General features: G+C 37.0%; 1 protein-coding gene and 1 long non-coding RNA gene across 2 annotated transcripts in view; one reads left to right on the forward strand and one right to left on the reverse strand.

The window, feature by feature from the left end:
- Window positions 1–14,374, forward strand: part of LOC309484522 — a 150,553-nt gene that overhangs the window by 43,211 nt on the left and 92,968 nt on the right. The window lies entirely within an intron of this gene.
- syngap1b (synaptic Ras GTPase activating protein 1b) overlaps window positions 1–14,374 on the reverse strand; it is a 140,574-nt gene that overhangs the window by 11,280 nt on the left and 114,920 nt on the right. Inside the window, 5 exon segments of the mRNA XM_082150640.1 lie at window positions 2,709–2,781; window positions 7,365–7,576; window positions 10,582–10,758; window positions 11,874–12,317; window positions 13,038–13,613. Of these exon segments, the coding sequence (XP_082006766.1) occupies window positions 2,709–2,781; window positions 7,365–7,576; window positions 10,582–10,758; window positions 11,874–12,317; window positions 13,038–13,613 (1,482 nt within the window).

Below are 14,374 nucleotides of genomic sequence, written 5' to 3' on the forward strand. Positions count from 1 at the left end.
AATGCCATGTTGGTCATCTTTATTATTTTGCAGCCAACATGCAGCTACAAGATAAACAAAATAAAACTCTTCTCTACAAAATTCCACAGAATTATTTCTCAGCTCTTAAAATCCTGATCATTTGCGAACAGAGACATGCTACTGGCTCAATGCACCTGACATAATAAAAGTGGCGGGGGGGGAAAACAGCAGAACAGAAACAAACAACAGCGTGTGTGAACGTCTGCCAAGCACATGAGCAAACACAGAACTGACAGAGACGCATCATTAAAAACTACGGGACAAAACCAGGGCACTTTACAAACACAAACTTCTCTCTTGCTGAAATCAGAGTGGCTTTGGAAGAGTTTTTATAATAATTAAAAACAGTAAACTATTTTATTACAATTGTTTATTATTAAGTGAATAGAAATAAATAATTAAATTCACATTTAAATAACATTATTTGATAAATCAAAATCCGCAACTCTTGCTTTATGGAATATTGCATATTTATCCGTGAAATTATTATAAAAAATTTTTTTTTAATTCATATGACCTGGAAATCACCTCTTTAATCAAAATAACTGGCCCTCCCTCTCTCAGCCAAATCTCTTCTCTTCTCTGATGATGTGTTTACTGGCGCGAGGGCGGGACAACCTGTCACTCACATGAGATCGACCAATAGCAAACCACAACCAATCAATTCCCAGTGTTTGAGACGCAGCTTCACTTGGATATACATCATCATAGGGAAGAAAAGACTATTGCAACTTACGTTTCATGCAGACTTCCTAATCATCTGTTATAAGGCCCAGATGTAGCTAATCTGCAGATTTTTTTTTTTTTTAACCAACCACATTTGGGTGATTTAAACGTTAAAACATGTTAAAAGGATGTTTCCTTCAGGAACCCTGCAGTTGCATCTCTTGCAGACGTCCACCTGAGCTTCATCTAATAGATGCTTTCTTTCACACACTAATCGTATTCTTCAGGAGAATCTATGCTGACTGTGCTGAACTTTCGTCTGAGGTTCTGTCCATTCAGCAGTTTCCCTGATCCCTGAGTTATACGTGCAGCTCATACTCAACTCCCTCGTTTTATCTCATCTTATCTCATCTCATCAGAAACAGGATTATTGATTTTCTTCTTTTCAAAGTCACATTGGAAGTTGATTTAAAGACAGCCGGAGCTTTGGATCAGAGAAGTCGAGTGACGTGTGTGCACAGACTGGAACTGCTGAGAATTTGGTGTTTGTTGTAACATAGAGTACAGCGATGCACCATTTATGAGAAATCAAAGCATAAAAAAGAAGCGAGGGATGACACATGGAAAGAAACATGAAGCATTTGACATCCCTACTGGAGGAGCTAATGCTTAACTAAACATTTCTCCACTCGAGGTAAGGCAACACTGAGCAAATAATGCTACAAAAATTCTATAATTATGCAAAACGTACTTTTGGATCTATCTCAGTGGAAACATTTCTATAATACCTTAAAAGTAGACAGCAATATGCTTAAATGGAGAGCAAAATGTTTCTCATAAGACCCCAATGATCAAAAGAGAGTTTTAGAAGAGATCTCAGCCTTGTCTCAAACTGTGCTCAGATTTGTCAAGATATCAAAATAAATTGATATTTCTTAAAGAAATGAATACTTTTATTCTGCAAATATGCATTAAACTGATCAAAAGTGACAGTAAAATACATTTATAATGCTACAAAAAGATTTCCATTTAAAATAAATGCTGTTCTTTTGAACTTTCTATTCATGAAAGAATTCTGAAAAAAAAAAAAAAAAAAAAATCACAATTTCAACAAAAATATTAAGCAGCTGTTAAGCAAACTGTTTTCAACATTGATGATAATAAGAAATATTCATATTAGAATTATTTCTGAAGGATCATGTGACACTGAAGACTGGAGTAATGATGCAAAAAAAAATTAGCTTTGCATCACAGGAATAAATTACATTTATAAAATATATTTAAATAGAAAATAGTTATTTAAAATTGTAATAATATTTCACAATATTTCTGTTTTTACTGTGTTTTTGATCAAATAAATGCAGCCTTGGTGAGCAGAAGAGACTTTTGAACGGTAGTGTAGTTATATAAGACAATCACGGGTGGTTAAATGTTTAAAATTTGGGGTTTATGACATTATTATTATTATTTTCCACAAAGCTACAGTATGTTTCCATAGAAAAAAAATAAAAAAATAAAAATCATATCAAAAGATCAAGAAAAGTTGATACTTTTGCCCCAGTTTCACAGACAAGGCTTACGTCTCGTCCCATGTTTTAACTGAAAGCAACTTGCACTAAATATGTCAGTGCCATTGTTTTGTCTCAAGATACACACCAGTAATGTGTTTTTTTTTTCTAAGCTATCTTAAATGAACTAAGGCCTAACCCTGGCTTAATCCAAGCCCTGTCTATGAAAGCGGGGCTAAGTGTCCTGAGCTTAGAAAAAGATCAACATCTGATCAGTAAAGCATTCCTTCCTATAGTCCAGCGTTTAGCATCGGGATGTTTCCTTCAGTGCTGCTCTTCCTCAAGTGGATCAAATCTGTACTGAATATAATACGGCAGTCCTGTAAAGCGTTCAGACAGGCAGAGCAAACAAGCAAAGACACATTCCAGCGTGGACGTAGAAGGACAGACACGCAAACAACGGACAGAACGGTCCAGGAGATATTCACAGAGAAAAAGAATAAGAAGACCGACCTGGTCTGCGAATATCCTGGGTTTTTGCTCAGGCACCACCCCTACCCTCAGCTCGTCTTCCACAGCCATGAGTCTTCATGGAAAACAAGAAAGCGAGGGAGAAAGAAAGAGTGAAAGAGGGAGACATCATTAGTTCCAAAGCACAGAGACATTACTGAGATCAGACAATCAACAATAAGTGTTCATCTGCCACAAATATCAGATCGACATGCTTTGATTGTGGGATAAATAGAATTAGTTTGCTTTGAAATGGCTTTTGGTCCAATCTGGAAAGCGTACTGTAGAAAAAAAAAAATCAACCATATTATATCATGATGATATATTTCCATCATCCCATGGGAATAAGTGAGCTGATAAATGAAAATGGGCCACGTTGTATGGCTTCTTACGACGGCTGCCGCTCTTACTGGCAGCTTATTTCAGAAATTACACGCCATTGAAGTGGCCGCCAGCGCACATCAAAGCCACGTTCGGTTTCATACACAAAAACAGGGATGTTCTCATATCTCCACGTGAACATTTCCTCTCGGGATATCACATCAGATGCTGTTTTTAGGCACAAGCGGCAGCCAAACGAAGCACTTTAATGGACAGGATAGTGGTGTGATTATCAAGTGAATGACGGCTTTCTAAGGAATGATGTTTGGTTTGATTTATGTTGACAAGACGACACGAGCACATGACAGTACGTGTGATATTAAATGTGTGCATCTGGGTCAAATATGAAAAGTTTCATTGGATCGGGATCATTGAGCCAGTTTAGGGGACAGATTTGACATTGTTTTGATGTGGACTGATATGAAATAGTCATGAAAGATACATTAATTCAAAGGCCTGTTCACACCAAGGATGATAACTATAAAGATAATTTTAAAAATCATTCTAAATATAAAAGGATAGCAGAGTCTGCATCACAACTAGCCTATAACGATAACGGCACAGAGAAACAATATCGTTGGAATCACTTTCAGAAAGATTTTTTTTTTTTTTTTTGATGAACGATAAAGACATTGACAACCAATCAGAATCCATCCTGCTAAAAGAGCTCGAGCATTTAAAGCGACAGACGACAAAACTGCAGCACATGCTTAAAATAAACAGAATGATATCGTGCATTGGTGTGGACGGTAATATAGTTATTGTTAGAGTTATCTGTCTTGGTGTGAGCGAGCCTTAACTTATTCTAATCTTAAGCATTTATTCTAATAAATAATGAATTCCACAGTTTAGGTTTAAAACAATATGATTATATATTTTATTCCATTTATAAATGTACATATATGATATTGCTTGTACAAAATTCAAATGCAAAAGTAAAAACAAAAACATTTTTTTTTTTTTGTGCTTCAAGATTTCTTAAACAAACAGAAGCATCCAATTTATTAAAGATATGCTCAGGCCTGTTTTATATTCAACAATGTGCTTGTTTATTAACAAAGATCAGACAAAAGGTCATGGGGTCAGACACATTTCACAGAAGGGTCACGAGAGGGAATCATTAATAAACCTTCATTGTGCTATTTTTCATCGCTACATTTATCAAGGTATATTTATTGCACACATTTTGGCTACAAGAGTTAAATATATATCATCTCGTATACAGAATATATATGATTCTATGCTCTATATTTCTGCTTTTAAAAGAATTTATAGGGAAGCAATGTCTGTTATTATTCTTTTCTAACAGTATTAAATTAATACACTCATTTTTATACATCAATTTAATATATGAAAGTCTAACAATGGAAAACAAAAAAGGCTAAAAAGGCTTATTTCAGTGCAAACATTCCATATTATTCAAAATTATTATTTATATCAACATCACATTACAAAAAGAGATTTTCTAAAAATTCATTTCAGTCCTAAATTAACTAACTGTTTATGTTTCCTGATCTATAATTAATATCTCTATGTTTATTTCACAAACAGCACCACACAAAATAAGATATTCATAAGCATGACAACTCACTTACCTCATGTTTAATATGTTATACTGTATCGTCTTGCTATTTTACATTGAACATGATACCAAAGCACACTCACCAAACTATGTTAATATTTGTCTATGAGGGTGAAAACAAATCCAGGTCAAATTTCCCCATAAAAAAAAAGTTAATAATTTGCATAAAGAGAATTAAACTTGTTTTGTATTTTGCATTATGATTAAAAAAAATAATAAAATTAAAAGCAGCATAAATTTAAGGCAGTGCAATGATATACAAACACAATTTTCTATTGGTTATAGACTGAAACATGACCTGGAACAGGTTTTGTGAGAATTAAGTCATGAGTTTGAATATTAGGAATCATATATGAGGCTATGAAGCAAACACAAGCCTCTTTCTGAAGCTTGGAAATATCTGCTTTTTATTGCATATTTCAAAATGAATGATTCTAAACACTGAAACCTGAACAACTGAAATCCAAATGTGATGAGGAGCGGTTGACACATGTGATCGCTGTTCTCGTGATAGCACATAGAGATATGGAAAACATGAACATCTGAAATATGATCTATTTTGATGAGTAAGACACTTTCATCACACAGTGTGTTACAGAACACAGTGAAGAGAGAAGTGCAGCGGAGAACATGTGCAGGTCGATCAGGAAGCGATTCTGTGTATTTTCAAGATGTTTTGCTACGGTTATTTGGAAGAAAAATCCCCTGCACCTTTTCTGTTTCAAGACAAATAAGCAGAAGAAGCCAAATAAAGGCTTGTCTACATGCTTTATTATTGCAGCTATGCAGTTTTTACACTCATTAAAGGATCAAATCACCCTAATGAATGAACATTTCATCATCATTTACACACCCTCATCTCGTTCCTAAACCCGTATGACTGTCTTTTTTTCAGTTGAACACAAAAGTTGATGGTTACTTGGTGCTTTTATGGTGTTTTTGTCCTTTTTGGAGCTTGTGTGTGAAAGAAAAAAATCTCCTTTTGTGTTCCATTGAAAAGTCAACGACAGTATACAGGTTCGCAACGACATGAGGGATGAATAAATAACCACAGAACTTCTATTAATGGATGAATGATCCTTGTAAGAGCTTCAGAAAACAGTGATTTTTCGTTCTGAATAAGTTCTTTAAACATTAGCAATTCATAAAGCAATTTCTTTTCAGCTTTAAGCACAATTTATGACACTTTGTCCATATCAAACTTGTTTCCTCGGACGGCAGTGCTTAAAAATGACAAGTACATTAACAATACTGCACACATATGATTACAAACACATCCTGTTATGATCAGTTATGATTATGATGATCATTCCATAAAGGTATTGCACTAATACACGCCAAGGAAGGAAGAGACGATGATTTATATTTGTATGCCCTTTTGGGAGTAAGAACCCTGGGTCTCCCTTCACCATCTGAGTGTCTTCACTCCATGTCTTCATTCCTAGAATTGGATTGAAATAGCAATATACTCTGTGACACAAAATATGCAGTAAATGCTGCATTACAGGAAGTTACATCATCATTTCATCAACCAATGGGTTGGGGTGGTGTCATTTCTAAGGGTGAAGCAAAATATTGGCAGATGCGTCTCTGTAGATTCACAAAGCCGCAAAGGATCCATATAACAGGGTAATAAAAAAGATGAAATGAAAGAAAAATAACAACAGGAAGGAAATAAACCCAGTTCATCAATTAAAACGCAGCTTTGTGATGCAATTACAAGACTGAGAAGTCCAAGAGTAAAGATGTGGTTAAACTACTATACTGCATATAAATGGCAGATGCTCTAGATAGAAAACCCCTTTTAAAATGTGTAAAACATATATACAGTGAACCTAAAATTATGTGGACATACAGTATGTATCATCTTTAAAAATTTCTTGAAATCTGTCTTCAATTTGAACTGATTTTACTACCATTCAAAAGTTTGGGGTCAGTAAGATTTTTTTTTTTTTAAAGAAATGAATACTTTTATTCAATAAGGGTGCATTAAACTGATCAAAAGTGACAGTAAAGACTTTTATAATGTTATAAAAGATTTCTATTTCAAATAAATCCTGTTATTTTGAACTTTCTATTGATGAAGGAATCCTGAACCTTGTCTACATTGATAATAATACTTCGCCAACATTTGTAATAATAATAAATGTTTCTTGAGCAGCAAATCATCACATTAGAATGATTTCTGAAGGATCATGTGACACAGAAATAAATTGTATTTTAAAAAAATATTCATAAAATCTATTTTAATCAAATAAATACAACCTTGCTGAGCATTAAGAGACTTCTTTCAAAAACATTTACTAAATCTTACTGAGCCCAAACTTTTGAATGGAAGTGTAAATAATGTTTTATCACTTTCTTTTCGGGAAATGCTTTGCATGAAAAGTGCTGAGCAGAATGGTTACTGCTCAAATAAACAAATAAACTAAAAGTGTGCTATATTTCCTTCAAATAATGTCACTTGATTTGACATTTTGATAGTTTGATATTTTGTTATCTAATGCAATGACATTCAGACATTTTTAAGTTTGGCTTAAATGTCCAAATACTTTTTGGGGCCACTATTTCTATACAGAATTACATAAGGGGTCATCGTCAACTGAGCTTAGAAGGAAGCGTACGACGTAGCGCACAGCGAGTGTGATCACGTGACCGCTTCTGTTTCTCCAGCCTCTTTTTTTTTTTCATATTACCTGTCAATAATTCCTTTAATTTGGTTGTCTTTCTCCATCTGCTGCTGTCTCAGTCTCCTCTCGCTGTCGTCCAGTCGGCTCTGATACTGCAGCAGGATTTTATTGGTCTGCTGCTCCTGAGTTAACAGCCTCCTCTCGTACTCCTCCAGCTTACGGTGTGACATCATCAGACGATCCTTCAAAGAGTTGATCTCCTCCTCGTATTCACGCACCTGCACCAGACGAGAGATGAGGACAGCGGGCATGTTATCACAGCAGATGTCACCCTCTTGAAGTTTCGTTGAGACAGTAAGGTAATGAAGCAACTTCTGGGGCCGGTTTCACAAAGATAGACTTTGACTATGGCTTAGATATAGTAGATAGTCAGACTTCAGATAGACATCTAAATCAGACCGTTGCACAAAGCACTTAAGACTCTGACTATCTTAAGTAGGACTACACTGCAATGCATTCTGGGTAAAATAAGACACTTTTCAAAACAAAAAACATGGCGGATCGAGTAAGCGCGTTCAGCCGCTCAGTGCAGTTTACCCCAGCGGAAAATATGTGTTTGTTGGAGGACTATAACAGTTACAAGGACATTTTACTTTACGGAGAATGTAGTAACAAGAAGAAATGTTTAAATTATGAGCCATTTTCCCTTTTCTTTTGGCTGTTTGTAATGTAACTGATTGTTACTGCTGGTTGCCAAGGTAACAGAGTCTTAGACCTAAGTTAGCCTGGGGGGAAGGTGTCTCATTTTTTTGGTCTAAATTAAGTCAGTCTTTATTTTTGTGAAACAGTCTAACTTGCATTATACTAGTCTATGAGCAAATTTAAGACTTGTCTAACACTATAGACCGGACTAAAATAGCTTTGTGAAACCTAGTGTCCAGCGTTGGTGAGTGACTAACTAAAAGTGGTGATGCTACGAAAATTCTGGCATCATTTACTTACTCTCACGCTGTTCCAAATCCTTTCTTTCTTCAGTGAAAAAAAAAAAAAAGGTAGGCTACATTTCTGAAGGATATCCAGGGCAGGATATTCTTCAAAAATGCATCTTTTGTGCGAAGAAAGAAAGTCATGCAGGTTTAGAATGACATCAGGTTTAGTAATTAATGACTGTTTTTATAATTTTGTAGCTCAGCCATTTTCTAAACAGTGTGGATTTTCCAATAATGAGCAACTTTCAGATTTTGGCCAAAATTGTGCAACTTCTAAGGAAGCACGATTTTGCTCCCTACAGCTTTTTCCGCAAGGAGTGTGTCATTCATGCATGGAAAATGTTGCCTGGGTGGGCAACTACAGTCAATGCAAATGAACAAATTCTCCTTGCAAACCACATGGGAATGAGAAAGTGCTGATTCATAACAGAATTTAATGGCAGATTTTGAAGATGAAACTGTCCTTTAATAGGCACACTGAGAAGCAATGAAAAGAGGTTGCGTGTCACCTCTACACGAACATCCAGACGGGGGAACAGAGGGTAAAGAACAGTCAGGACGTCCTGATTGAAAGCCCATGCTGCTCTCTCCTGTAGTCTGTTTAGAGCAAAAGGCTGTTCATTCTCATTTTATATTTAAATAATGCATAAATCAGGCGCCATCTGTTGCCAAGGTGAAAGACATGATATGCATTTCCTTGACACTTGTGTGCTGAGACACAACTGCACTCACTCAGTTGAGTGTCTTGGGACATTTGGTATACGGAGACGAGTTCATTTGCACGAGTACAGAGGAATCAAGCTCGAGTTCGGACAGTCTGAAGTAATTCTAATTCAAAGCTCACAACATTCACATCACAACAGCCTCGTCGTCTAGCATGGCAATATCTGTTGGCTTAATTAAAATAAACCCAAAGCACATAGCTAATATACAGTCAAACCAAAATACATTCAGACACCTTCAACATTTCTCGCATTATCACAGTTTATTGGCTATAGTTTAGAAAATGGTAATATAATATGACAAGACCTCAGAGTTATCAAATCAATTGATATTTCACTGGTTTTGTCTGGTTTTGTTTAGACTGTCTCACAAATGTATAAGGTTGAATAGCTGTCAGCTGTTAAATTTAAAGGGATAGTTCACTTTGAAATAAATTTTTTGGTATGTTTTAGCTTACCTCAAGGGCATCCAAGATGTAGGTGTCTTTTTTTCCGCAGTAGTTTCAATTTTGATATTTTTAGGTCAAACCGTTCTTGTCTGTCAGTCATATAATGCAGGTCTATGGTCATTATCTCAAAACACAAGCACAGAGTCCAAATTAAAACAATTCCCCGTCGTCCAAATGAAACAATTCCCCATCGTAAGTACACATTGATGGCCTAAGACACGAAACGAGCGGTTTGTGTGAGAAAACGAACAGTATTTATATCGTTTTTACCTCTTATACACAGCCATGTCCGAGTGATCTGATCTGACGTGTACGCAGACTGGTGCATAGATATATACACTAGATGTCGCCTTAAAGACATTCGTTCCAATGAACTGCCGTAGACAAGGCGACATCTAGTGTATATATCTATGCACCAGTCTGCGCACACGTCAGATCAGATCACTCGGACATGGCTGTGTATAAGAGGTAAAAACGATATAAATACTGTTCGTTTTCTCACACAAACCGCTCGTTTCGTGTCTTAGGCCATCAATGTGTACTTACGATGGGGAATTGTTTCATTTGGACGACGGAGAATTGTTTTAATTTGGACTCTGTGCTTGTGTTTTGAGATAATGACCATAGACCTGCATTATATGACTGACAGACAAGAACGGTTTGACCTAAAAATATCAAAATTGAAACTACTGCGGAAAAAAAGACACCTACATCTTGGATGCCCTTGAGGTAAGCTAAAACATACCAAAAATTAATTTCAAAGTGAACTATCCCTTTAAGTACACCATTAGATAATACCAATTTAGGTCAACCAATAACCAAACAATGCTTAATTTTGTTCAGTCTGTGGTGTAAAAAGGTCGCATTAGCAATTAAAGAAAAAACATTTAAGCAAAACTTGGTCAGATCAAAGTGTCTGAATAATTTTTGGTCCCAAATTTGTATACATTTTACTGGTAGTCACTGTATGAAGAATTTTTGGGTATATTATGTCACAGTTTAGATAAATTAACTATAGGCTAGTGTCCTGCACCCTCTAGTAAAAAAAATATAAAAAATGATATCTGGTGTCTGAATAATTTTCGGTTTGACTGATTCCTGGTTGAGAAACAGAGAAACACACCCTGTCCAGACGCGACTCGTCCATGCTCTTGGAATACTCCTTTAGCTTGAATTCTTCTCTGTCGATGCGGGAACTCTCTATGTCAGCAGAAAGATGAGGCATGTTGGACACCCAGGCGACGGTTCGCTCAGAGGCTGGGGTCGTGGGGTTGAGAGTGGATGGAGATTGGGAAGAGCCCTGCGGAAAAGAGCAAAACATCATGTAAGTAAGGAAACGGGCATTTGGGTTGCAATATTTACACAGTTTGGAGTTGGTAAGATTTTGAATGTTTTTGTCTCTTATGCTAACCAAGTCATTTGATCAAAAATACACTAATGCTATGAAATGTTATTACAATAAAAAAAAAAAAAATCTATTTGATTATATTTTAAAATGTAATTTATTCTTGTGATGTCAAAGAGGTTTCAGCATCATTACTCCAGTCTTCAGTGTCACATGATCCTTCAGAAATCATTCTAATATGATGATTTGCTGCTCAAGAAACATTTCTGATTATTACAAATGTTGGAAATGTTGTGCTGCTTAACATTTATGTGTTGTTGTTTTAAAAAAAAGGATACTCTAATGTATAGAAGGTTTTTTAAAGCTATAAATATTTTGTAACATTATAAAAGCTTTACTGGCAATTTTGATCAATTTAATGCGTCCTTGCTGAATAAAAGTATTAATTTATTTGAACAAAAATTTAATTATTAAGTATGATGACTATTTTTATTATGCTATATACAACCAATGAAAGTGTAGTGCTTTCAGTTCTGTTTAACACATTTTAGCATGTTTAAAATCCATTTCACAGAATTCTGCAGATTTTTCTCTAAAATCTCCACAAATCTGTGAAAGGTTTTGTGTGTGATAAATATTCCTTAATGGTGAAAAAAATAAAATAATTTGTGACAAGATATAATCTAGTAAATAACATTAATAAACATTTAAATATTATTAAAATCTGCAAAACTGCAAAATATTATCTGAGTGATATTTTATATCTTTTTTTTTATGTGAAATAATTTTTTTTTTTGAAATAACCACATTTATCACTATGTTTTGGATAAATTGTGGTGTGATAAATATTGCTGATTGCTAAAAAAAAATAGTTAAAATGACAATTAAAATATAGCCAATTTGATGGCTTTTGAAAAGTTCTACACTTTTCTCAAGACTTTCCGTCATAAATGACTGGAAATGATTTTTAAAAAGATTTTTTTTTTTTTTTACACACAAAAAGAAATATCTAGCTGAAGAAATACTAGACATTGATAACAGGTAGAGTAAGAGTTTTCTGATCTGAACACCTGTTTGCTCATGGTAGGCTTGAGCAGATGCTGCTGCTGGACCTGCTGGCGTTCCTTATGTGATTTCGATTGCTGTGTGGACTGTGGCGTTCCGCCCTGAGAGCCCTGGGATCCCTGGCTCTCCCTGGTGGAGCTCTGCTGATGGGGCAGGCCTGGGGGGGTGCTGTCTTTGACGGACAGCTGCTGTCGGGGCCCCTGTTGCCGGCTCCCGAAGCCAGACTCCGGGGACTGGAGCAGGTTTCCGCTCTGTGGCCTGGTCTTTGCAGCAGGGGTGGCGGCGGCGGCAGAACTCACCGAAAGCTGATGTGAGGGTTGCGATTTCATGCGCTGTGTGGGAGGAGCCATGGAGCTTTGACGGACAGGCTGAACGGTGGAAGGAGGCGTGGCTAGTGATGAATGAGATGTGCCGGTCTGCGATGCCATGCCTGCCATCTGCTGCTGCTCCTGGTCATGAGACACATGCTTAAATAAGCAACCTCCATTTCTGACACTCATTTATAAATCAATTTACTCAGAAATTTGATGTAAACAATGGATAATATAACAATATTTGACAGATTTGATGCTTTTAGGGACGAAAGATGCTAATGGATTTCTTTTTAACGGGTGGATTGGATTCATCTCACAATGAAAGCAAGTCTTGTTTTGATTCCCATAGACAAAAGATGCAAATGTCAACATTTGTAACATTTGTGGACTATATAGTGCATGTGATCAAAGGTAAACAAAGTGCCTTGAAGTCTTTAGTTTTCTTCTAGGAACGAACACGTCACAATAATTCCCGCCCAAGGCATTGGTAAAAAAAGAGGATGAGGCCTGGTCGAGTTAGTTAGTAGTGTGTCGAAACTCGTGGTTATGGTAAGGGACGTGGCATTTCCCAAACATGCTCAAAGTAGTTGAGCAATCACAACACAGTAGTCTAGCGGACCAATCAGAGCACACTGCACTTTTCAGAAGGAGGGGCTTCATAGAGACAGGAACTAACAGAACGTTACTGACAGATTTGGAAGAGAAGAGCTGCAACAATGTCAAATATATGAAAAATAATGTGTTTTTAGAACATTCAAGCATGAAAACCTATTCTAATAAACCCAAAAAACAAAATCAAGACTAAAGGGGCACAATAGGTCCTTTTTAAGATCAAAACGATGGTCAAGAAAATACCTGCATGTGCATCGAGAGCTGGCGTCCCCTGAAGTCACTCTGGTTGTGGCGGGTGTAGTCGTCGCTGTAGCTGTGGGAGTGAATGATGCTCGGCTGACCCAGATGAGGGCCGGGTCTGAGGGTGGACAGGTCTTCGCTTCGGGAGAAACCACCATGGGCGAACTGCGGGATGTACGCTGGGTGAGAGGCGTCCGGCTCAGGGGCCAGCAGGAGAGGAGGAGGAGGTTGGGCTCGACTGTGCTGGTGGTGAATCTGAGGCCCGTCGGCAGCGAGGTGGAACAGAGGGTTCTGGAAGGAGAGGGGGTAGCGGAGCGCGGCGGCTTGCTGCTGTTGCTGCTGGGACAGCGAGTCCGTGGTGGTTCCCATCTGGCTCAGCTGGCTCAACCTCAGACCTCCGGACATGCTGGAACCGCCGGATCCGGCCGACATACGCCCTCCGGCGCGCAGCTGACCTCCGAGGCCTCCTCCCAAGGCCGCGAGCCCACCGTAGCTGCCGAGGCCGGCAATCGAGGCCTGGGAAGAGTTGAGCATGTCCCCCATAGACTGCAGGTTAGAGACGCTGTTCATTCTTGAGTCCTGGAGGTCCATCATAGAAATGCTTTCATTAACACCTAGAACCTACGGGCGAGAGCGCTGCAGATACCTGCCGGGCGCAGCAGTTGTGGGCGGTTTATGCATGTGGCTTGACTGCATGTGAGTGATGTTACTGAGTGAACTTGAGGGTTAAAAGGAATAATTCACCCAAAAATGAAATTTCTGTCATTATTTACTCTTTCATAAGCTGTTATTTTTTCAGTGGAATGTAAAAACATCATTTTTATGCAGCTCTTTTTCATACAGTTTGTCAAATAAAATAAAATAATAACATAAAAAAACAAAAGCCAGGATGTCCTGGCAATAATGTCAAGAAAAATGATATTGAATTGTTTAAATAATATATATTATATTTAAGTAATAGTAATAAATAAGTAACATTTGATTTTACAGGAGAATAATTAATTTAACTGAATTCAAAATGGACATTAAAAGCACCATCTTTTTAATACGGTTCATTTAAATGTTTCACTGTTACATTGTTTAATGCTTGTGTAAAAGGTTTCCATAAAAAAAATAAAAAAAATCATGCTTAGCTTATTGATTACAGTCTACGCAGGGGTACGTTTCTTTTTTAGGTTAAATTTACAGCATCTTCAAAAAATTATGTTGTATAATAAATATTAATATAAGAACAGAAGCCAAGCTGTCCTGGGGTCCGTTTCCCATACAACGACGTACGAAGAAGCATCGTTGGAGAAATCAACTAGCTAGTCACGACTGTTTCCCGAAACCATATTGTC

This window comes from Leuciscus leuciscus (genome assembly GCF_965113295.1).
Source record: "Leuciscus leuciscus genome assembly, chromosome: 20".
NCBI lineage: Eukaryota > Metazoa > Chordata > Actinopteri > Cypriniformes > Leuciscidae > Leuciscus > Leuciscus leuciscus.